Here is a 26,320-nt window from a genome sequence, read left to right as displayed (position 1 = left end):
TTTTCTAGATTAATCTAGAAAAACTCTGCACAAGGCGGAAATGTATCGCTCTGCACGGGAATGCCATTTTTTCATGCGAAAAGAGCCTTTATGAATGCTGACTTTGCCGAGTGGTCGGTAAAGTCAGCTGTTTTTAGCATTTCCGCATGCGGAAATGCTTTATGAATGATAGCCATAGTCATGAAGTCCCTTAAACTATCGATCCTCTGAGGTATATATGGAGTCGCCAAGGCTGATCACGAATCCAGGGTGTTTTCAAATTTAACAGTTGATTCTTTTCAGAGAGGAGGTGAGTTTCTCAAGCAGATAAATATGCATTTTGTTAAACAGGTCAGAAAGTGTTTGAGACCTTAAGGTTTTGCCCAATACAGCCTTGGTTGCACTGCAATATGACCCAGCAAACTGATCTAGGTATGGTACACCCTTGTGAAAAAGAGCTAACCAGGGATCCGGGTGAACCAATATTCCCAACATTTCCAAGGTTTCTTTAAAAAACACTTCCCAGAAATTAGTGACATGGGGCAAGCCCACAAACAATGCGCCTGGTCAGCAAGTGACTGACAACCTCTAGAATAATGTTTAAATACCACAATGAAAAATTAAATTTTCAAAGCAATTCGATTTGGAAAACTGCTCGGTTTTAATGAATACGGGGCAACCAGAAATACAAAGTACCAGCTCTCCGAGAAATCTACACAAAACATACACAAAGTAAATGTTATGCTGCAAAGCATGAACACACACAAGAAAACTACTGGAAAATTACTGGAAGAAAAAACCTTCTGTGTGCACCCAGTCTGTATTCTGCTATTTCTACGTTACTCACCATACACTCCCCACCAAGGAAATCTGGAATCACTTCTTTGTCAATGTAATCCACCAATCCTCCTGGGCCTTGATAATCATTACCAGCATATATAAGGAACTTCTTTCTAGTATTTTCATCTATGAATGGACTGACCTAAAACATAATAGAAAAACGCATGGCTTTAAAGAACAAGTGACACCCATGCTAACCTAGAAATAAAAAACACATATAGAAGTAGATAAAGATTAGTTCTACTTACATAACAAATGTATTGCGCTATCCACGTAATGATTCCTGTGAATTTTATAAAGGACAAGCAAAAAATCCTATTCTAGGCAGTGGCCATCTTGTTTACTTATCAATTAAGCCAATACTGACATTTCCTCCCTGAGTCTCGTTTCCCCTCCCTCCCTCCTGTTATGCACTCAATACTTGGTCGGGAATCCTTTTGCAGAAATGACTGCTTCAATGCAGCGTGGCATGGAGGCAATCAGCCTGTGGCACTGCTCAGGTATTATGGAGGCCCAGGATGCTTCGATAGTGGCCTTAAGCTCATCCAGAGTGTTGGGTCTTGCGTCTCTCAACTTTTTCTTCACAATATCCCACAGATTCTCTATGGGGTTCAGGTCAGGAGAGTTGGCAGGCCAATTGAGCACAGTGATACCATGGTCAGTAAACCATTTACCAGTGGTTTTGGCACTGTGAGCAGGTGCCAGGTCGTGCTGAAAAATGAAGTCTTCATCTCCATAAAGCTTTTCAGCAGATGGAAGCATAAACCCACTTTTGAACCAGAAACAGCGGCAGAAGCGCCTGACCTGGGCTACAGAGAAGCAGTACTGGACTGTTGCTCAGTGGTCCAAAGTACTTTTTTTCGGATGAAAGCAACTTTTACATGTCATTTGGAAATCAAGGTGCCAGAGTCTGGAGGAAGACTGGGGAGAGGGAAATGCCAAAATGCCTGAAGTCCAGTGTCAAGTACCCACAGTCAGTGATGGTCTGGGGTGCCATATCAGCTGCTGGTGTTGGTCCACGGTGTTTTATCAAGGGCAGAGTCAATGCAGCTAGCTATCAGGAGATTTTGGAGCACTTCATGCTTCCATCTGCTCATAAGCTTTATGAAGATGAAGATTTCATTTTTCAGCATGACCTGGCACCTACTCACAGTGCCAAAACCACTGGTAAATGGTTTACTGACCATGGTATTACTGTGCGCAATTGGTCTGCCAACTCTACTGACCTGAACCCAATAGAGAATCTGTGGGGTGTTGTGAAGAGAAAGTTGAGAGACGCAAGACCCAACACTCTGGATGAGCTTAAGGCCGCTATCGAAGCATCCTGGGCCTTCATAACACCTGAGCAGTGCCACAGGCTGATTGCCTCCATGCCACGCTGCATTGAAGCAGTCATTTCTGCAAAAGGATTCCCGACCAAGTATTGAGTGCACAACTGAACATAATTATTTGAAGGTTGACTTTTTTGTTTTAAAAACACTTTTCTTTTATTGGTCGGATGAAATATGCTAATGTTTTGAGATAGGAAATGTGGGTTTTCATGAACTGTATGCCAAAATCATCAATATTAAAACAATAAAATGCTTGAACTACTTCAGTTGTGTGTATTTGAATCTAAAATATTTAAAAGTCTAATGTTTATCAGTACATTACAGAAAATAATGAACTTTATCACAATATGCTAATTTTTTTAGAAGATCGTGTGTGTGTGTGTGTGTGTGTGTGTGTGTGTGTGTGTGTGTGTGTGTGTGTGTGTGTGTGTGTGTGTGTGTGTGTGTGTGTGTGTGTGTGTGTGTGTGTACACACACACACACACACATGTATGTATGTATGTATGAATGTATGGACACACCTTCTCATTCAAAGAGTTTTCTTTATTTTAATTAATTTGAACATTGTAGATTCACACTGAAGGCATCTAAACTATGAATTAACACATGTGGCAGTATAGCACATAACCAGAAAGTGTGAAACAACTGAAAATACGTCATATTCTAGGTTCTTCAAAGTAGCCACCTTTTGCTTTGATTACTGCTTTGCCCACTCTTGGCATTCTCTTGATGAGCTTCAAGAGGTAGTCACCTGAAATGGTCTTCTAACAGTCTTGAAGGAGTTCCCAGAGATGCTTAGCACTTGTTGGCCCTTCTACCTTCACTCTGTGGTCCAGCTCACCCCAAACCATCTCGATTGGATTCATGTCTGGAGACTGTGGAGGTCAGGTCATCTGGCGCAGCACCCCATCACTCTCCTTCCTGGTTAAATAGCCCTTACACACTCTGGAGGTGTGTTTGGGGTCATTGGCCTCAATTCAATAAGATCTTTTTTGCAGCTGGTATAGTCAGGGTGTGAAGTCCCAATCGGTCAGAGCTCCACATTCTGGCTATCCCAGCCTGCATGGGGGACAAGGGGTTAAAAAGTTTCAGGAGGGGGGACCCTACATAATTTTTTTTTTTTTAAAAATCTAAACATAAAAATGTTTTGGGGAAAACAGGAAAAAATGCCAGGGATCTTCATACAGCCATATTGCGGCTGTATAGCGATCCCTGGCCAAAGCGCTGCGGCTGCGTATTGACCCCCTGGAAACCCCGTCAGGAAATTTATTGCGCTTTCGTTTGATGCATGTAAAATTACACTACCGTTAGGTTTGCTACTAAAAGTTACATTTACCGAATTTAAAACTATACTTTTTTCCTTCTAAACTTTAAAATCGATTTTCTCAAAAACTATAAGGTCTTTTTGAAAAATTGTTTTTTCCTCTTATTCCTAATGATCTCCTTAAAGGGATACTGTAGGGGGGTCAGGGGAAAATGAGTTGAACTTACCCGGGGCTTCTAACGGTCCCCCGCAGACATCCTGTGTTGGCGCAGCCACTCACCGATGCTCCGGCCCCGCCTCCGGTTCACTTCTGGAATTTCAGACTTTAAAGTCTGAAAACCACTGCGCCTACGTTGCCGTGTCCTCGCTCCCGCTGATGTCATCAAGAGCGCACAGTGCAGGCCCAGTATGGTCTGTGTCTGCGCAGTACACTCCTCGTGACATCAGCGGGAGCGAGGACACGGGCGTGCAGGCGCAGTGGTTTTCTGACTTTAAAGGGAAGGTCCAAGCAAAAAAAAAAAAATGAGTTTCACTTACCTGGGGCTTCTACCAGCCCCATGTAGCCATCCTGTGCCCTCGTAGTCACTCACTGCTGCTCCAGTCCCCCGCTGGGAGCTTTCTGACCTCGGAGGTCAGGGCCGAATTGCGTACATTTTTACACATTTCCGCTAATGCAGGAACATTAACGCATACATTTTTACGCGTTAGTGGTGCAACGCGTAAATTTTTGTTCCTGCACTAGCTGGAATGCGTAAAAATGTATGCAATGTGGCCCTGACCTCCGAGGTCAGAAAGCTGCCAGCGGGGGACTGGAGCAGCAGTGAGTGACTACAACGGCACAGGATGGCTACATGGGCCTGGTAGAAGCCCCAGGTAAGTAAAACTCATTTATTTTTTTTTTGCTTGAACCTTCCCTTTAAAGTCAGAAATTCCAGAAGTGAACTGGATGCGGGGCTGGAGCATCGGTGAGTGGCTGCGCCAACACAGGATGTCTGCTGGGGACCATTAGAAGCCCCGGGTAAGTTCAGCTCATTTTCCCCCGACCCCCTACAGTATCCCTTTAACATATCCTGCAAATTTAGGGTTTCTAGCATTTAAGGTGGATTTGCTATTAACCATTAAAGTCGGCAGGTTTTTAAATGTGTTTTTTTTCCTTTGAAACTTTAAAATCTATTTTCTCAAAAACTATAAGGCCGATTTGAATTTTTTTCCCCTCTTGTAGCCACTGGGGGCCCCTACATGCTCTGGGGCCCTGGGGCAGCTGCCTCCTTTGCCTTAATGGTAGCGCCGGCCCTGGTTACCTCCACTGTAGTTAATTTATCTCCTCTGTAGTTATTTTCACACGCAGTTAATTAACAGCCTGTCTTTACCTCTGGAGTTATTTTGAGAGCTGAAGAGTTAAGTTAAAGACAGAAGAGTTAACTTTAGGTTTGCCTGAGGTAAAATGTTTCCTGAATACTACATGCCTCATCACCATGGTGACCACTCTAGAAACGTTATTAAAGACAGGAGTTAACCTTAGTGAATTGAGGCCATTGTCCTGTTGAAAAATAGATGATGGTCCAACTAAACGCAAACCAGATGAAATAGCATGCCGCTGCAAGATGCTGTGGTAGCCATGCTGGTTCAGTATGCCTTCAATTTTAAATGAATCCCCAACAGTGTCACCAGCAAAGCACCCCCATACCATCACACCTCCTCCACCATGCTTCACAGTGGGAACCAGGCATGTAGAGACCTTTTCTGCATCGCACAAAGACACGGTGGTTGGAACCAAAAATCTCAGATTTGGACTCATCAGACCAAAGCACAGATTTCCACTGGTCTAATGTGCATTCCTTGTGTTCTTTAGTCCAAACAAGTCTCTTCTGCTTGTTGCCGGTCCTTAGCAGTGGTTTCCTTGCAGATAATCAACCATGAAGGCCTGATTCACAGAGTCTCCTCTTAACAGTTGTTCTAGAGATGTGTCTGCTGCTAGAACTCTATGTGGCATTGACCTGGTCTCTAATCTGAGCTGCTGTTAACCTGCGATTTCTGAGGCTGGTAACTCAGATAAACTTATCCTTCACAGCAGAGGTGACTCTTGGTCTTCCTTTCCTGGGGCGGTCCAAATGTGAGCCAGTTTCTTTGTTGCATTTGATGGTTTTTGAAACTGCACTTGGGGACACTTTCAAAGTTTTCCCAATTTTTAGGACTGACTGACCTTAATTTCTTAAAGTAATGATTGCAACTAATTTTTCTTTACTGCTGCTTTTTTCTTGCCATAATACAAATTCTAACAGTCTATTCAGTAGGACTATCAGCTGTGTATCCACCTGACTTCTCCACAACGCAACTGATGGTCCCAACCTCATCTATAAGGCAAGAAATCCCACTTATTAAACCTGACAGGGCACACCTGTGAAGTGAAAACCAATTCAGGTGACGACCTCTTGAAGCTCATCAAGAGAATGCCAAGAGTGTGCAAAACAGTAATCAAAGCAAAAGGTGGCTACTTTGAAGAACCTAGAATATGACGTATTTTCAGTTGTTCCACACTTTTTGGTTATGTACTATACTTCCACATGTGTTAATTCATAGTTTGGATGCCTTCAGTGTGAATCTACAATGTGCATAGTCATGAAAATAAAGAAAACTCTTTGAATGAGAAGGTGTGACCAAACGTTTGGTCTGTAAATATATTATACTATATATATATATATATATATATATATATATACATATATATACATACATATATATATATATATATATATATATATATATACATATATATACATACATATATATATATATATATATATATATATATATATATATATATATACATACATACATATATATATATATATATATATATATATATATATATATATATATATATATATATATATATATATATATATATATATATACATATACATATATATGCCGAGGGATGAGCATTATTTCCCCCTGTGACCGTGCATAACCACACCCATCTCTAGCACAGTTAATCATATAAATGAGCGGTGCTCATATCATAGTTCAGTTAGTAGCTAGTAGAGGGTGAGGTGTTTTTAATTTCATTTCTCCCATTTAGCTGACCCCTGGGCTTTTGGCATGGTTCCTACTAGAACGATGATAAAAACTAGCATTTTTGCCTGGTTAGAGTAAGACTCACCAGATCGGGGACACTTTGGCACAGTTGGTGAGCTTAAATGCGTGAAAGCGTAACCAAGAGCCCCTGTCACTGCTGCTAGTATGTGCGTGTGTGGTGTGTATTATGTGTGGTGTGTGTGTGTACACACACACACACACTATTAAAAACACACACAATGCCTGTGTTGTATGTACCATGGGATTTAAAAAAAAAATAAATTCTGTTCTTTTGTGAAAGAAGTTCTCTAAAAATGAAGCAGCAGTGGGTAGAAAATCATACCTGCAGTAAAACAAACCAGCATTAGGACCCTGCAGCCTGACCGGGACGAGGAGGGGGCGCAGAGAGACAAGGGGGATTGGGGGGGGGGGGGGGGGGGCAGAGAGACGGCTCAACCTGAATTGAGATCTGCAGTCTGTAATGTCACTGCTCTGATCGCTAGTCACAGCAAGTGAGGATAGAGGGGGGAGGCAGGGCTGCCCACTGCACACAACCTGGCTTCTCTCCCGCTGCTCTTTCAGCAGTGGCGTAGCTAAGGAGCTGTGGGCCCCGATGCAAGTTTTACAATGGGGCCCCCCCAAGCACTCTATACATAACAATTGATACGGCGCACCAAATCCTGCCAATGGCAACTACAGTGTCAGAGGTGCAAGAAGGGGATGGGAAATAGCTTGCTAATGATTACCACTATTCAAAGTATCTACAGAAGTGATTATTATGAGCACAGGACCAATAGAGAGCTAATACTGTAGTTGAGGGAGGGCCCTCCGGGGCCCCTCTGGCCCAAGGGCCCCGATGCGGTCGCTACCTCTGCAACCCCTATTGCTACGCCCCTGTCTTTCAGCTAGACCACAGCTGCAGCTGCGTGTCTGCCACATAAATGCTCAGCCTGTCCTGTGTGAAGGGAACAGGAGAGACACTCAGGGAAGGAGCCGACTTTCCAGGAATAGGCGCCTGTGGCAGCTCCTCTTCTCACGGTAGCGGTGGCTGACACCTGTGGCATCTATTATATGTCACATGGGGTGTCAGGAGGAATATATTACAGATAAAAAGAGCCCCCCAGCGTGCAAGTGTTCAGCGACGGCGATTTAAAGGGCCAGCACTGAAATGTGATGTGATAACTAGAAACCATAACTGCAGAAATTTTTTTTTAAGTGTGGAATACCATATTAGCATCTTTATTACTAAAGAGACCAGTTTCTATTAAAATTTGGTTTTTATGGTGACAATCCCGCTTTAAACTGTGGCATCCCTGTGATCTCCCCGCCGGGAGACTCGGGCGCAGGATAAAGCTGGTATATGGCTTATCCTGCTGCTGCACAAGTTCCCGACGACGTTGAATACTATTCCCCCCTCTAGGTCCACGTGGATAATGGGGAATGATGTAATTCGGCCTCTAGCTATTGCTGGAGGCCGAATTACAAGTGTTTTAAAAGCAACTTCAGCTCAGTCTTCTGACGACGCCAAAGTTACTCACTGTGCGCTGCTATAGACGTAATCCCTATTATGGTCTATGATGGCGCAAGCTGCACCCAAATCTCCTGCGCGGTTATTACAGCGCTCGTAAACCGTGTACTAGAGGGTCACATAACATATCCAAAACTGATTCAGTTCAGGCTCCATAAAATGCAGTCATTTAACCAGCTATAATATAATATTTTATCCTATGACACTATGTACATACTGAAATCAGAGCAACTATATCCTACCAGTGTCCATAAAACTGGAAATACTCTGGGAGCTCGCAGGATCAGCAGCCGCCCCAGGGTCTCTGGGTAATTTGCTTCTACCACTTCAATGATGCGCAGTAAAGCCTTTACTCCTGGCCTCCACAAATGTCTCATATTCAGCCCTTCCAAATCCACAAGGCAGGTCCAGGAGCTGTGGGTGGCAGCATGTTACATTCAATGCAACACATACAATACAAAAATTAAAATATACATTTATGTTCATACAGTAATACATAAACAAAAGGTATCGGCATATGACTAAGAAAAGAACAGGGGTTCTCTGTCACACTTTACTCTACAGTGGTAGAGTCTGTACAAAAGTGCTACTGTACTTCTTTGACCCTACAGGCAGTTCCCTACTTACAAACAGGTCACGTTCTGGGAGTTTTTGTGTAAATAAAATTTGTAGGTGGAGTCATGTGTAATGCATAGGAAAACATGGATAAATTACTTTTGGATTTAGACATATCTTATAAACATATTATATAAACAATTTTTTTTCCTTCCTGCTCGGTGATTTAATCCTTGTCACACACTCTCCTGCCATGTGGTGGTGACCACTAATACCTGCAAGTGGCAAGAGACTTATCTTCTAATACCTCTCTAAAAACACTGAATCCTAATGGTTGATGCCTGTTCATAGTTCTGCTGGCCAGCCGATGACAACAAAACCAGTAGAAAACTAACTTACGCCTCCTCCAATAGGATGTATTATGGGATGCTTTTTTTATCAAATCCTGCAGGAAAATGTAAGAGATGACAACCCAAAGTAAACCAGTATATGTGGGTACATGTCCTTCCAGAAACTCATCTTTAACCACTTTCCTACTCTTGCCTCAATTATCTACGTCCCACAGGCACGGATAAGCGTCTCTGTTTACTTACCTCTGCCACTCACGATTGTCACATTGCTCCCGTTCGCATTCGCCACAATCCTGTCCCTCCGTAATCGGGTAATGAGAAACCGCTGAAACCCGATCTCTGTGCCTGTGAAGAATCAGAGCCTTTGGAGGTTCTGATTCAAAAAGAACCCGACTGTAAACACCACCTGTAACACTTTCGTTTCGTCTTCTATTTATAGAACACTGAGTTAGTGCAGCACCAACTTGCGACCAAAAAGTAACACTACACCCCAATACAACATAATATATTTTCACATATAAAAATGAAATAGATTTTTTTTTTATTATTATTTTTTAGCTTCTTCCATCCCTTACCCATAGTTACCAAAAGAAAACACTTGTTTGAAAAAAAAAAAAAAGTTACCTTCGGGGCTTTTTTTTTTTAAACATGTATGTCATAAGAGTATATTACGATTGCTTTTGTAAATAAAAGCTTGTAATCATTGTTACAGTATTAACCACTTCACCACTGAGGGGTTTTACCCCCTGACCACCAGAGCAATTTTCACCTTTCAGCGCTCCTTCCATTCATTCGTCTATAAGTTTATCATTACTTATCGCAATGAAATGAACTATGTCTTGTTTTTTCCGCCACCAATTAGGCTTTCTTTAGGTGGGACATTATGCCAAGAATTATTTTTTTCTAAATGTGTTTTAATGGGAAAATAGGAAAAATGTGGGGAAAAAAAAACATATTTTTCAGTTTTCGGCCATTATAGTTTTTAAATAATGCATGCTACTGTAATTAAAACCCATGAAATTTATGTGCCCTTTTGTCCCGGTTATAAAACCGTTTAAATTATGTCCCTATCACAATGTTTGGCGCCAATATTTCATTTGGAAATAAAGGTGCATTTTTTTCAGTTTTGCGTCCATCCCTAATTACAAGCCCATAGTTTATAAAGTAACAGTGTTATACCCTCTTGACTTAAATATTTAAAAAGTTCAGTCCCTAAGGTAACTAATTATGTATTTTTTTTAATTGTAAATTTTTGAATTTTTTTTTAATTACAAAAAAAAATAAAAATGGGGAGTGTGGGAGGTAATGAGTTAATTTTTTGTGTAAAAGTCATTTATTTGTATGTGAAAAATGTGTAGGGTGTAGTTTACTATTTGGCCACAAGATGGCCACAGTAACTTTTTGCTTTATTGCGACCTCCAAGCCTCCTTCCGGAAGCTTGGAGGAAGAATAAGGAGGCTGGACACGTGAGTTTCTTCTCACAATGATCGCGCTGCCCATAGGAGAGCAGCGGGTCATTGTGGGGCTTAGATCAACGAACGGGAATGGATTTTCCCGTTCATTGATCTCCGGGCGAGCGGGCGGCGGCGTGTTTACTAGCGGCGGGCGGCGTGTTTACGAGCGGGAGCGCGGACAGCGTCGGGAACGCGGAAAGTACGTGTTTCTCCGTCCCTGGTTTTTAAAGGATGGAAAAAGGGGCGGAGAAATACGTACGCGCGGGGGTAAAGTGGTTAAAAAAATAAATGGAAAAAATACACCTTTACTTCCAAATAAAATATTATCGCCAGACATTGTAGGGACACAATTTAAATGTTGTAATAACAGGATACATTTGGAAAATAAAATGGTGTCTGTTTTATCAACAATAGCACATTTTACTCATTTTATTTTTAAACTACAATGGCTGAAAGCTGAGAAATTGCATATTTCCTCATTTTTTTCTTTTTACCTGCAAAAACAGGGGCGCTAAAGGCTTAAGCCTTTGCGTACGCAAAGTTGCACATGCAGCACTTTGCGTGTTAACTGCATAGCACGGTCTTGCTATCAGTTAACACTCTTGTGAATCAACCCCTATGTGTCCCTTGCCCCCAAGTTGTTCTCACAGGGTTCCTTCCATAGCAGCCACCGACCTGGCCAGGTCTGTGGCCTCTGCACATGCGCAAGGCCACGCTGCTCGCAATCCCGTTGCTGGGAGCATTCTGCGCAGGCACAGTACCTCTGTGCAGAACACTACCGACTACTGAAGCACGATTTCGAGCAATGTGATCGCGTATGCGCAGAGGATGCCGACCTAGCTGGGTTGGTGGCTGCTATGGAGGGAACCCTGGAAGACCGGGCTTTGAATGGAGATGCGGCGGGGGGGACACAGGCTTCCAGGGGCTGGAGGAAGACCCAGTAAAATCAATCCCCCTCCCCCCAATTCTCGGATCTTTGCTTTAAACAAAAAATAAGATGATTTAAATGTCTAATAGCCATTTCAAATGAGAAGTTTCTAAATAAAGTGAAAGATAAACTTTTCACTGTTTGAAAATAAAAATACACAATCATTGTGCATAACAAATATATAGAAACACTTCCTTTCATTATTAAAAATACATTTTATTGATCCAAAAATAGAAAAAAAAATAGTGCTTAAAAGCAGCATGGGATGGCCACCCCATCACAACCACTCAGTATCACTCCACACAAACCATCACACACACACACACAACAGCCGTATAACACAGCACACTGGAGGCAAGGACACCAGTTAATGGCAGGGAAAGATTAAATAAGCGGAGTTCAACTTCCAAAGCAGTCTCCAAGTATAGATTATCCTTAATGTTCCAAATCTGATATACCTAACCAGCAAAGCATTTTCTGGTACAGTTATCAAGTTAGTGGTTTTCATGCAGGTACGTACATAATCAGTATTAGTGGCATATATCAGAGAAAGCAAGCGGCCATCGTCGCATCAGCAGTCACTTACAGCTTCAAGTTTAGTGCACAGTATGCATAATCTCACCCACTCCGGATCAGATCCACATGCTTCAGATCGGTTGGAGCAGTATCTTGGAGAAATCCTAGTTGTCACTTGTATGTGAAAGGCTACACAGTCCCTGGTGGTGCGCGTGAGGCGGTGGAGGAGCAAGTCACGGATCAAAGCAGGTGCAGTCCGGTTATCTAGACCAGGCTGTTTGCATGGCAAGATGGTAGAGCCCTTTTACGGCTCAGTGACAGCAGTGGTCGGGGCGGTGTGGCGTCCCATGTGAACGAGAGGCACTCCCAAAAGTTTTGCCGGCTTCCTCAGGGGGCGTGGCCTCGTGTGCTCACACTCGTCTAATACATCCATCCCAGCCAATCACACAAGAGCAGATCTGCCCGGCAACCAATGGGAGAAGTGCAGAATAGCAAGTCAGCTGTTGCCGGGTACAATCAGTATAATAAAAATGAGGTAATATCCCAAGGCAGGCACAGCGTAATTGTTCAAAAAGCGATTACATGCAACGTCTCAAATAGAGCCCAGTGCTCTTGCAGTACAGTATTGCACCATGTCTGTAACGGAAACCCGGTATCCGCATCTCCTGCCAAGACACAGATGGACAGTCATCCCCACTGCTTCTACAAGAGCAATTCCTTATAACTATTCAACAAACCCTATACTTCTATTGTATACCTTCTAAAACAAACCTGAAGCGAAAAAAAAAAAACTTCCGATGTTATGAATCTTATATATGATATGGATAATGAATAGAGCATTAGTAGCAAAGTAGAGAGTCATTTTTATTTTCAGTTATATTGCATCGTTTGTCAAATTTCTAGTTTAGAAACCGCACTCTTCCTTTTAAGCTAGAAAACTAAGCATAAATAACGACCCTTTGAACTGCCTGCAGTAAAACCTTCTCTCAAGAGGTCTCTGGGCTGGTGCACACCAGAAGAGCTTTTCTGAGCGCTTTGTGATTTTAAAAGCTTCTCACTGGAGCGATGTGATTTTGTATAAATCCCCCATAGCATAGTATTAGCATGAGCTCTTAAAATCTCTAGCATTTAAAAAGCCCTTGTGGTGTGCACCAGCCCTCTCAATGTTTTTTTGGCTGTTTAAGTGCTTCATAAAAAACAGGATTGCACTGGACCTAATTGAATAGCTCAGAGAGGCTCTTTTGGATAGATAACAACTGAAGTTCCCCCTCCCCCCCAAACTGAAGTTTAATTCTTCCTGTACTGGAAAACAATGAGACTTTTCTTTGCTACTTATGAGATAACGAATTGTATGTGTAGTTCAGCTAAGAAATATAACATAAGTTTATTTTCACTTCAGGTTTGCTTTTCTATGGTAAAAAAAAAATGAACCATGTAATCATGAAACGTAGGACATGCTTAGTAGGAGTGAAACGATTGTGTCACCAATGAAAAAACATCACCACTACTGGACCACCAGTAGTACTAAAACATCCAGTTGGTCCCTTTTAATGGACGTTATAAAACGTCCAGTGTTTCTGACGCTCGTGTACACTCACCCGGGTGTGCACGCGCACACTAATGTGCACTTTAAAAGAGAGAACCTGGGGCTTCCTCCAGCCCCTGGCAGCCTATCTGTCCCTTGCCACAGATCCGGTGTCCCGGGATCCCCTCCGATGCTGATGCCGACCAACATCTTCTGTGTATGCGTGAGCGAGTGGCCCCGTCACTTGGGATCACGCTAACTCCCGTGGCCAGGAGCATTCTGCGGAGGTACAGTACTTCTGCGCAATATTCTCCAGGCCACGACAGCGATTGGGAGCGTCGTGGTCATGCGCTCGAGCAGGCGCAAAGGATGCCAACCTGACGAGGTGGCATCTGCAACGGAGGCAGAACTGCCACGAGGGACAAATAGGCTGCCAGGGGCTGGAGGAGGCCCCAAGTAATTTTTTTTCACCTACTTCTTTAAGGCAGGGTGCACACTTGCAGGGTCGGTTTCCCCCGCGATTCCCGGGTCTCCGTCGGTTTTTGCATTCGTTCTTAACGCGTACATTTTTCCAGAAACGTTTACATATTTCTGACGTCATGTACATTATGCGAATGTGCATGTCGTGTGGGAAAACACAAAAAGTTGTGCAATTTAAAAATGCGTGGAAAAACACGACCGCAAAACGTGAACAGACAGTCGCGACACACGTTTCCCGCACAAGGCTATTGACTTCACTAAACTGTGCCACAAAACCAGAAATAAGGAAATATTCACGAAAAAACATTTGCACTAACGCAACAGCAGACTGAGACCCGGGAATCGCAGGAGAAAAAAGCCCTACATGCATGTTCGCTCCCTTAATCCTTTCCACTCTGAGTTTTTTCCTAAAGGGAGTCGTTTCTGCTCTGAGTTTTTTTTTTTTTTTTTTTTTTTTACAGAAATGCACTCTCCCTCTTACGCTCTCTCTCCCATTTTAACATGGAACATAACATAGGAACATGGTAAATCTTATTTTAAAGAACACATTATAACGTTAAATGTAATACCTTATTTGGACAGTTTGGCATCTTCTATTGGCTGGTAGCAGAGAAGAAAGCCAAGGTATGGTCAATTTTACAGAAATTTCCTGGGTGTAATCCTGGTTTGCGTGAGCAAGTTTCGCAATAGGTGGTTTTATGCCTGCCACCCGGTGTCTTCATGTCACTACACACGATGCAATCTTTGGTATTTTGATTGGTAATTAGAGCAATGAAATGCTGGCTACTATTTAGACGCTCCTCCACATCCATTGCATAGGATGCCATTGCTCCTCTATGCAACTTTGCAAGAAATCTGCAAAAAGGAATTGGCAAGGAATCTGCAAATCTGCAAGGAAAATGCAAGGAAATTTCAATGCATCTGTCACTTCCTAGTAGCGCTGTTCGCGCACTTCCGGTTTGGGGCAGGGGGGTACCACCTGTGTGGGCATGTACTTACTCGCCCACTATACAAGGGGAGAGAGATCGGACTTTGCCCCTCACAGATGTGCCTGCAAACTGCCACTGAAATTATGTCCCGCAGGACATACGAGTGCAACGTGAAATTTGCGATATCCCGCTATGCGGGACATACGAGCGGAAAGGGTTAAAATGCATGTGCCGAAAGAGAGTGGGTGTGCACTGTAGAATCGTGCCCGATTTGCCATCCCTGGCCAACGCGCACAAATGTGTCTAGTGAACCTTAAAAGTACAGTAAGGGGGTAGGGGAATACGGTAAGGCGGGAGCGTACCGCACAGTACGCTCCCGGTGACGTCAGCGGGAGCGAGTGCGCAGCCGTGCAGACACAGATGTTTGTAACTTTGAAGTCACAAATTCCTGAAGTGAACTGGTGGTGGGGACCGGAGCATCGGTGAATTGCTGCGGGGGCACAGGACATCTGCGAGGGACCATTAGAAGCCCCAGGTAAGTTCCACTCTTTTCTCCCTGCCCACCCTACAGTACTCCTTTAAACTAATAAAAGTGGCTTAGTTTTGATTCCGGCGACAGAGCCAGTCACTGGCGACTGCACTTGCACGTCCCAGGCTGCACACCTCAATCATGTTCCCACCTCCAGAAGTGTCTTGCACATGCGCAGTAGGAGAAAATATCGTACTGCACATACACAGAAAGCTCCAGGGGGATGATCCCACTCTAGTTTTCAGAATGGTAACATTTATGGCATGTATCCAACGTTCTATCACTCCAGTGCCTTTGATAGGAAAAAATTACATTGTTACATCTGGTGAAGAAAAAAACAAAAAAACAGAGGCTAGTTTCGGCGTTTTACAGCCAAGACCATAGTTGGCGTTTTCCAAGGTAAAATAAAAGTCCATAGACTTTCACTTTACCTTTCACACCTAAAGCAGCTTTTTTGGGCGTTGCGTTTTGAAGCTCCCTGGAGCTTTTTCAGGGCTGTTTAGGGCCCTTTCACACCAGAGGACTTTTTCGGCGTTTTAACGCCACACCCGAAGTTGGCGTTTTCTAAGGTAAAATGAAAGTCCATAGACTTTCATTTTACCTTTCACATCTAACTCGGCGTTTTGGAGCGTTGCGTTTCAACGCTCCCAGGAGCTTTTTCAGGGCTGTTTAGAGCCGAAGTAGGCTGTTGGCGTTTCAATGATAGTCAATGGAAAACGCCAAAGCGTTTTCAAAGCGTTTTACAGCTGACTTGTTCATTTATTTTTATAGAAAAAAAAAGACGTTTTCATATGAGCTGTAAAACGCTTTCAAAACGCTATGTATTGGCGTTAAGCAAAAGGCTGAGTTTCAGCCTTTTCTACCGCAGCCTCTAGTGTGAAAGAGCCCTTGGTGCTACTGTAGTTAAGTCTACAGTGTGCCCAGGCACCTAACTGATTATGTATATAGGTTATGATCTTAACCGTGACAAGCGAGCAAATAGAATTTGGAGTGTTTGAGAGCTGAGGCCTATGTAAATTTGATTTTTTTTGTGCCAATGTGAAACAAACTGCAAAAAAAAAAAATACCATTTTCAAAGTTATGGTACAATTTTAGAAAAACCGCAGAGTACAAATGTTACAAAATATGTATGAGTAGGCCTGGGTCTCTAGTTTTCAGAATGGTCTTTTCTAAGAAAAGAATGACTATTGCTTTTGGTGCAAAAAAAGGCCTTGAAAAATTAATTGGTGCCGCTTGTGGTCAACAGTGCATTCAGTGGCCAAAAAGCTATCTGATTATGTATATAGGGTATCATTTTAATCGTGACAAGCGAGAGAATAGAATTTGGGGTGCTTGAGATCTGAGGCCTAAGACAATTTTTAGCTGCAAACTGAATGATAAGCAATAAAATTGTTATTTTCATATACTTTGTATCAAAAGTGGCAGAATTGAAAAGCGAAGACATTAATAGTTACTGTAGGAATTAGGGAGTTTTTAAATATGTATGCCATGAGGGTGTATTACTCTTATTTTTGCCAATAAGGGCTTGTAATCATTGGTAGTGTGCAAAGAGAAAACGAAAACCACAACATAGAAAAAAATGCACCTTTATTTCCAAATAATATATTGTTACCATACTTCGTACTAGGGAAATAGTTCAAATCTTGTGATAGCCAGGATAAATAGACAGATGCAATGTGTTGGTTTTATGCATGGTAGCATTGTTTATTTTAAAACTGTAGGTGATAGAATTGGAGACATTGTATTTTTTCATTTTTTTCCCCTATAAAATGCATAGAAAGTTAAATAATTACTGAAAACAAATATCACCCCCTAAAGTCTAATTTGTGGCAAAAAAAAAAAAAAAGCGAACAAGGTATAGATCATTTTGCTGTGATAAGTATTGAAAAAGTTAATGGCAAATGAAAGGGAAGAGCGTTGACAGGTGAAAATTGCTCTGGTCCATTAGGGTAAAAACCCTTGGGGTGAAGTGGTTAAAATAACTCAAAATGAGGCAGAGAAATAAAGCAGTGCACTTTATTTGGCACCATTTATAATAAAGGCATAGCAGCCGTTACAGTGCATCTTTAAAACGATGGTGAATGAGTATTGTTCACCTCCTTATTCTGCCGACCGGAAGCTGCTCTGTCATGCAGACACCGTCTGTCAGAAGGGCACTTCTGCTAGCAAATCTTAGCTTCACTGGTGCGTGCCGATGCTGCATAGTTACATAGTTATTTGGGTTGGAAAAAAAAAAAAGACATACAGTACGTCCATCAATTTTAACCAGAAAATAAAAAGGTAGAAAACTAGCCTGCACCGTCACATATCCCCATTATAACCAAAGGAAGGCGAAAAACCCTTCGAAGGCATAGTCCAACTAGCCTCAAAAAGGAAAAAAAAAATTCCTTCCGGACTCCAGATGGCAATCAGATAAAATCCCTGGATCAACGCCACCAGGAATTACCGTGTAATTATAGACATGGATGTTTTTCAACGCATGGAAAGCATCTAAGCTCCCCCACCCCCCACCCCCTTAAAGGGAACCTAAACTGAGAAGGATATGGATTTTTCCTTTTAAAACTATACTAGTTGCCTGTCTCTCCTACTGATCAGAGAGGGATCTATCTGTAGGTCGATCTGGTGGCAATCGATCAGTGTATGGATGCCTTAAGGCATCCATACACTGACGCCTTAAGGCAGCCATACACTGGTCGATTGCCAACAGAATAAATAAGCCCAGTTTATCAAACCTTTCTTAGTAAGACCTTCCATCCCTTGTATCAATTTTGTTGTTAGTCTCTGCACCTGCTCTAGAGCTGCAATATTTTCCAGTAATGCGGTGCCCGGAACTGAATTCCATATTCCAGATGTGGCCGTACTAGAGATTATGCTAGCATCCCAAATTTGTATTTCTCTTTTAACGCATCCCAAAATTGTATTTGCCTTAGCTGCAGCGGCTCGGCACTGAATATGGTTATTTAACTTATCAATGAGTACTCCTAAGTCCTTCTCCAAGAAGGATGTCCCCATTTGTATAGCGTTTATTTTGTATGGTGCTACACCAGTGATCTGCAAACTTGGCTCTCCAGCTGTTAAGCAACTACAAGTCCCACAATGCATTGCAGGAGTCCGACAGCCACAGTCATGATTCATAAAAGCAAATGCATTGTGGGACTTGTAGTTCTTCAACAGCTGGAGAGCCAAGTTTGCAGATCACTGTGCTAGACCGTTTGTATGACCAAAATGCATGACTTTACATTTTTCAACATTGAATTTCATCTGCCATTTATGAGTCTAAATAGCTATCCTGTCCAGAACCCTTTGCAATATTTCAATACCTTCCTGTGAGTTGATGATTCTGCATAATGTTGTATCAGCAAAAATAGCAACAGTGCTTTCTACTTCATCTACTAGGTCATTATTAAATAAATTGAAGAGAACTGTGGACCCAGTATTGACCCCTGTGGGACCCCCCTGCTAACAGTCTCACATTTTGCATATATATGTAGTGCCTGGAGAGTGTAATGGTTAAGGGCTCTGCCTCTGACACAGGAGACCTGGGTTCAAATCTCGGCTCTGCCTGTTCAGTAAGCCAGCACCTGTTTCAGTAAGGAGTTTCTTGGGCAAGTCTCCTTAACACTGCTACTGCCTACTGAGTGCGCTCTAGTGGCTGCCTCGCAAGCGCTTTGAGTCCGACAGGAGAAAGGCGCTATACAAATACTGCCATTATTATTATAATCCGTTGACCGTAATTCTGCTTTCTGTCCATTAGCCAATTCCCTATCCATACACACAGACTCTTCCCCAGTACTTGCCTCCTCAACTTTTGCACCAGACCGTTGTGGGGAACAGTATCAAAGGCCTGTGCAAAGTCCAAGTATATCACATCTACACAGAGTAGGCACTTTTAGACTGGCAGCATTGTACAGTGCCCCTCCCAGTATGCATTCAGATTGTAAGTAGCTGATATGAAGGCAGATTTAGATGCCAACAATATATTTGACACCTTTGACAGAGATGCCTGGCTCTTCTACTGGCAATCGAACCAGCGTTGCTGCACCAATGGATTTGATGTGCAGAGACCACCCCTGGAGTCGCAGGGAAATTTCAGCAGTCATCAAAGGTCCGCACCATCCAATATTCAAGTTTCTTTATTTATAGCTCTTATTAAAAAGACGAGTAAAAAACAGGTCTGCATAATATGCTATTGTTCAGTTGTTATTGCCTGATGAAGTGGGATCAAACCTGCAAAACGCGTTGCATTGTCCCCCGGAGTAAAAACTTTGCATTGTCCCCCGGAGTAAAAACTTGTATTTTTACAAACACATTGGCAATTTTTGTGTCTGCTTGGACGGTTTAAACTTATTAGATACTTTTATCCTTTTGGTTCCTCTGTATCCATACTACGGTATATCACATCTACAGCATTTCCAATATTGAGACTAGATTGCACCACCTCATAAAAGCTGAACATGTTAGTCAAACAGGACCTGTTCCTTCGTAAACATATGGGTGGAGAGAAATAGGATGTCTTGTAAAGTATCTTATTAACCCCTTAACCACTTGAGGACCACAGGTTTATACCCCCTAGTGACCAGGCCATTTTTTACAATTCAGCACTCTGCAGCTTTTACAGTTTATTGCTTGGCCATACAACTTAGCAGCCAAATGAATCTTACCTCCCTCCTTTTCTTCTCACTAATAGAACTGTCTTTAGGAGGTCTCCGATTGCTGCTTTACTACTTTAACTATAAAAACACTCCAAAAAAACCCCCAAAAAACGTTTTTGTTGTTGTATTCCCCCTCCCTTCCTCCCTAAATTGGCCCTACACTGGCATCAGCCTATGTATGTGAGTATAATCACTAGCGAACAGAGGTGCCAGCAGGATAAAAAGTAATAAAAGTTTTAAAAGTTGCTGGGAGGCAGTGGTGAACTGACCTCCGGAAAGCAGACACAAACTGTCTCAAATGAACAAATTTATTAGTGGTACCCCAAAAGATGCATCGCGTTTGGCAGGCACAGCCCGCTTCATCAGGCAATAAGATAGGGGACAAAAAGTTTGTCGACAGTAGCACGAATAGCGCCTCTGTCACAGAGGCGCTATTCGTGCTACCAGCTATATACTGTTTATCCCCTATCTTATTGCCTGATGAAGGGGGCTGTGCCTGCCAAACGCGATGCATCTTTTGGGGTACCACTAATAAATTTGTTTATTTAATTGAGACAGTTTATTGTGTCTGCTTTCCGGAGGTCAGTTCACCACTGCCTCCCAGCAACTTTTAAAACTTTTATTACTTTTTATCCTGCTGGCACCTCTGTTCTCTAGTGCAGTGCTCCCCAACCCTGTCCTCAAGGCCCACCAACAGTACACGTTTTGCATGAAACCACACACCATGACAGGTGAGGCAATTAGTGTTGCAGCAGAGCTGACTAACTACCTCTGTGGATTTCTACAAAACATGCACGGTTGGTGGGCCTTGAGGACAGGGTTGGGGAACACTGCTCTAGTGATTATACTGTGTCCACCCCTGGTGGACGGGGTGAACCACCCCTTTTTTTTCCCGATCTACAGAGAGTGACATCTTAATCCTAAATGAGGACAGGTCTAATCTCCTCACCTGCATATACAGTGGTTGCCTTAGTGGTAACCCATGTTTTTGAGTATTTCTATCTCACGCTTTATTATTCCACATATTCCAATACATACTACACTATATTGGGCTCTCTGTGTTTCTTATTTTTATGTATGTGAGTAGATTGTGAGCCCATCAGAGGGACAGTTAAGCGACAGGGCTGTCCCTTGTACAGCGCTGCACACATAAATGTTTTTTCTTTTTAACAGCCTGCCAGGTCCAATCAAGGCTGGCAGGCTGTTAACTGATCTCCGCTCTACGTCACGACAGGGAACGCACACGCATGCACGCATGCACGCACGCATTCCCTGCTAAGCCCTGCCTCCAGGACTTGGCACCAATTGGCGTTAGGCAGTATTCCCACCGCCCATCGGCGTTAGGTGGTCGGGAGTAGGTCAAATAGTTTGTACACAACTGACGTTAAGCTTACAGGTCTATAATTTCCCGGATCAGATTTTTTTGCCCTTCTTAAAGAGACTCCGTAACAAAAATTGCATCCTGTTTTTTATCATCCTACAAGTTCCAAAAGCTATTCTAATGTGTTCTGGCTAACTGCAGCACTTTATACTATCACTGTCTCTGTAATAAATCAATGTATCTTTCCCCTGTCAGACTTGTCGGCCTGTGTCTGGAAGGCTGCCAAGTTCTTCAGTGTTGTGGTTCTGTTATGAACTCTCCCTTCCAGGCCCCTCTCTGCACACTGCCTGTGTGTTATTTAGCTTAGAGCAGCTTCTCTCTTCTCTCTTATCTTTTACAAGCTGGATAAATCGTCCTCTGAGCTGGCTGGGCTTTCACATACTGAGGAATTACAAACAAGGGCAAAGCTGTTTGCAGGAAGAAAAGAGCAGCCTGAAACTTCAGTGCATGAGAACTGCAGGGGAAAGAAACACACAAATGATCTCTTGAGATTTAAAAGGAATGCTGTATACAGCCTGCTTGTGTATGGATGTATTTTTCTATGTGTGGACATACTGTACATCAACCTACTTCCTGTTTTGGTGGCCATTTTGTTTGTTTACAAACAAACTTTTTAAAACTGTTTTTAACCACTTTTAATGCGGCGAGGAGCGGCGAAATTGTGACAGAGGGTAATAGGAGATGTCCCCTAACGCACTGGTATGTTTACTTTTGAGCGATTTTAACAATACAGATTCTCTTTAAATAATGGGAATATGTGGGCTGTATGCCAATCTATTGCAACTCTTCCAGTAGAAACAGAGTCACAAAAGATAAAGGGGTTTATCGATAACTGAACTTAATCCGGGTCAGGTGCCTTATCCGCTTTTATTTTATTTAGTCTTGCCTTCACTTCTTCCTACGTTAAGTATTTAATATTACGATTGGAAGATTGGGACCCTTCTGCACATGTAACCTGCAACCAGGGATGGGCTTCAGAGTAGTTACGAGTTCATAGCTACTGTGATTCAAAATCTTAAATGCAGGTGTGACTGCGGGAAACGGGGGGGGGGGGGGGGGGGGGAGGGCTGGGGTATTAACTTACTCAGAAGTCTGTGGGATCCTAAGCGTATCATTCCCCTCACTAACGACTTACGTAACCCGTTCCACCACTCACTACCACACTTTCTCCTTCTGGCTTGAAAGAGGAAGTGCAGTAGTGAGTCATGGAACGGGTCACATACGTCGCATGTGAGGGGAATGATACCCATAGGATCCCACAGACTTCTAAGTTGACACCCCCCCCCCCCCCCCGTAGTCACACCTGCATTCATTAAGATTAATTAGCATTTAAAATCTGAGTAGCTACGAACTCGTAGCTACTCGGAAGCCCATCACTGTCTGCAACATTGAAGTTTCCCATGAGAAGACAGAAGCAAAGGAAGCATTCAATAGAACCGTCCTACCTTTGTCATCCACCATTGAGTTCCCACCCTCATCCTTCAGGAGTCCAATACATTCAACCTATTTTTTTTGTTTTTTGAGTTGATGTACTTTTAGAACTTCTTTGGGTTAAATTTGATATCCCTAGTGATTTGATTTTCAGCCAGCCTAAATTCTTTTTTTACAACTTTTATTGCACTCCTTATAATTGCTTAATGCAGCTTCGGTGCCCTCCTGTTTTAGGACATTATAGGCATGGTTTTTATACTTAATTTACAGTATCTCTAACCTTTCTACCCATCCATAGAGGCCTTTTTCTATTCCTAGAAGTTTTAATTTTAAAAGTTTGCCATTTCCCTTCAGTGTCCTTTCCTTTTAGTATCCCAATCCATGGGACTTAGTGAATGCCTGAGTTGATTGAACTTTATTTTTCTAAAATTCAGTTTTAGTTGTTCCGTTGCTCTGCGACCTATCAATGTCCAGATCAAATGCTCTGTTGTCATCACTATTAACCAAATGTTCTTGAACCTGCACATTTTAAACATTATCTGGTCTATTTGACATTATTAAATCCCCCTGGTTGGTTCAGTTACCATTTGAGTCAAGTAACTGTCATGTAGTGCTGCCCGAAGCATACATTTGAAATCGGCGCTGGTAGACTTGGGCCCAGGATACAGCCGGTATATGGCTGATCCTGCTTCTGCACAAGCCCGGACCGTGTTAATTACTATTCCCCCTCCAGGCCGCAATGTATAGTGGGAAATGCTATAATTCGGCTTCTAGCGATTGCTGGAGGCCGAATTATTGTGTTTTTTAAGCAACTTCGGCTCAGTCTTCTGACAGCACCGACGTTACTCACTGAGCGCCGCTATAGATGTAATTCCTATTATAGTCTATGGTGGTGCCGGCTGCGGCCAAAGCTAGCAGCACTGAAAAGCACTGCTCCGTGCCAGAAATCTGCCACTTTTACCAAAATGAGTAGCTTCAATATCCCAATCAATGTCTGGATAGTAGAAGTCACCCATAGCTCACTTTTATTTGTAGTTTTATCAATCTGCTGTAGTAGTTGTAGTTCTGCAGCTTGTGAATATGTGGCAACCTGTAGCACACCCCAATAAGCAATTGGCAACAGTTATTTCCACCATGAATATTTACCCAAACGGACTAAATCTTCATCCATCTCATCGGTCATGGCAGCTATAAGACAGTTTTTAACAAAGAGACAAACCCCTGCACCTTTTCTCCCTGCTCTATCCTTCCTTACCACATTGTATCCCTGCAAATTTGCTATCCAATCGTGGCTTTCATACATCCATGTCTGTTAGTCTCACAATGTCCTAGCCTTTGTCAATCTGTCAGAATTCTAGCAGTTTATTTATGCAGGAAAAGCTGTCATTTGTATATGCACAATTCAGTGTAAACTGGGGTGTTAGGGTACCACTTTAAATAGTAGCCTGACTTTTTAACCTCCCTGGCGTTCTGGACAAGCTAGGCTCGTCCAGAGGCGCCGGAGGTCGCCGCTCAGGCCCCGCTGGGCCGATTTGAATATTTTTTTTTTAAAACATGCAGCAAGCAAAGTGCTTGCTGCGTGTTGTGCCTGATCGCCGCGATGCAGCCTCCCACCCCCCCAGACCCCGTGCACTGCCTGGCCAATAAGTGCCAGGCAGCACTGAGGGGTGGATCGGGACTCCCTGTGATGTCATGACGTCGATGACGTCACGACGGTCCTCACCATGGCGACAGGGGAAACCCTCCGGGAAATCCCGTTCAGAACGGGATTTCCGGACGGGTGATTGAGCCGGCGGCGATCGGAGGGGTGGGAGGGATGCCTGTGGAGAGGGCTGTTATCTGACTTTTATTATCTCAATGGTTATTAAACTATTTACTTTTTCTCTGCCAGAGGAGAGGTCATTAGTTCACAGACTGCTCTGAAAGAATCATTTTGAATGCTGAGTGTTGTGTAATCTGCACATATTATAAAATGATGCAATGTTAGAAAAAACACTATATACCTGAAAATAAAAATATGAGAATATTTTCTTTGCTGCTAATCTTCTAGTAATTATTCATAGTACACAACCAATTCACTATATCATTTTTTTCCCCGCTTCAGTGTCTCTTTAAAGCCAGCAAGAAAAGATAAATTTCACAGCCAGAGGAAGTCAAAATATGCAAAGCATAAACACACTGAAGTTGAATACCATTGTCTTAAAGCAATAGTATTAGCCATACTATGCCAGTGAAAAACACATATACAAGTTGATAAATACTTGATCTACTAATATAACACATGTATTGTACTGTCCACGTTTTGATTTCAGTGAATGTTATATAGTAAACGAAGAGAACTCTGTTCCTGGTGGGAACCATGTCTTTTGCCCACAGTTTAGGCTAAATCTTGATGTCATTTCTGCCCTTTACTTTTTTCTTTTCTCCTCCAAATCGCTGAGTCACCTCAGCCTTGTTTGTAAACACAAGTGAGCAGGGGATCGTGTTTCAGATAGGCAGGGAAATAAATGGAAGAGGAGGAATATACTATAGATAAAAAGAACTCCCAGCATGCAACTGTTTGGTACTGACTATTAAAGGGCCAGTGCTCCTTAAGTATGTGATAACTCCAAATCATAACAGCAGAAAAAAAGGTTTTGAAAGTTTTGAATGCAGGATTTAGCATCTTTATCACTTAATACACTCAAACCAGTTGCTGTTGAAATTTGATTTTGATGGTGACAATCCCGCTTTAAGAAGAGCTGTTGCCATTTTATATTGCAGAGAGATACAATAATTAATACATTCCTTCTAAAGTATGTAATAGTTATTGTTAAACTCCATAATATAATAGAATTTATTTCTTTGAATTACATTTAAAAGCTGGTTTCTGCCAGTAAAAGTTTGAGATGCATATTAGCAAGAATATTATGTCATGTTTTGGCTACGAATGCCCTCTGGAATGTCAACAATAAACACTGTAAGGTTGTCCCATATTTAGGACAATGATGCCACCTGGCGGTTTTTGTGATAAAATTAATATGGAAAATTATTAAAAATAGTGACATCTGCCAGTGGAAATTACTACATTTGTTCATAATAGAAAATGATTTTATACTATTAGGTTTTAATATGCAATTATATTCTTTGATTAAAAAAAGCAGAAGGTCCGCACTAATGTCTCAATGAAGCTAAGTTTATTCAGGACGTCCCGAAACAGTTTAAAATTATATGATGAGCTTTATATGAGTATATTAGAAGCCCTGTGTACTTCAATAAGAATTAAATTACTATATCTGTAATTCACAGATTGTCTGGGTCAACGTGACTGACTTCATGTCTAGGAAAGAACAGAGACATTCCAAAATAATTAGCAAAGAGACACATTATTAAAAATGCATCATTAAATGATTTAATAATTAAGGTCCCAATGTCTGAGGCAAATAAGTCTATCAACAGACAAGATAGTTGGTGACGTCCATTTTTAATTAAAGATGTCACACTGATCTGATAAGTAAATGTCAGTATGTGTAAACATCCCAAACTACGGTAATTCCCACAAGATAAGTTAAAAAAAGGAATTTATAAACA

At 42.3% G+C, this 26,320-nt stretch overlaps 1 protein-coding gene across 3 annotated transcripts in view; it reads right to left on the bottom strand.

Moving 5' to 3' along the window:
* SEC14L1 (SEC14 like lipid binding 1) overlaps positions 1–26,320 on the bottom strand; it is a 191,450-nt gene that overhangs the window by 106,182 nt on the left and 58,948 nt on the right. For all 3 annotated transcript variants that reach the window (XM_068262007.1, XM_068262006.1, XM_068262008.1), the window contains exons 6-7: positions 8,263–8,434; positions 827–961 (exon numbers count right to left, since the gene is read on the bottom strand). In XM_068262007.1, coding sequence (XP_068118108.1) covers positions 827–961; positions 8,263–8,434 — 307 coding nt within the window. The remainder of the gene's footprint in view (positions 1–826; positions 962–8,262; positions 8,435–26,320) is intronic.

Source organism: Hyperolius riggenbachi, chromosome 12 (genome assembly GCF_040937935.1).
Source record: "Hyperolius riggenbachi isolate aHypRig1 chromosome 12, aHypRig1.pri, whole genome shotgun sequence".
NCBI lineage: Eukaryota > Metazoa > Chordata > Amphibia > Anura > Hyperoliidae > Hyperolius > Hyperolius riggenbachi.
Note: the sequence above shows the minus strand (reverse complement) of the source record. Positions and strands in the feature narration are given on the sequence as shown.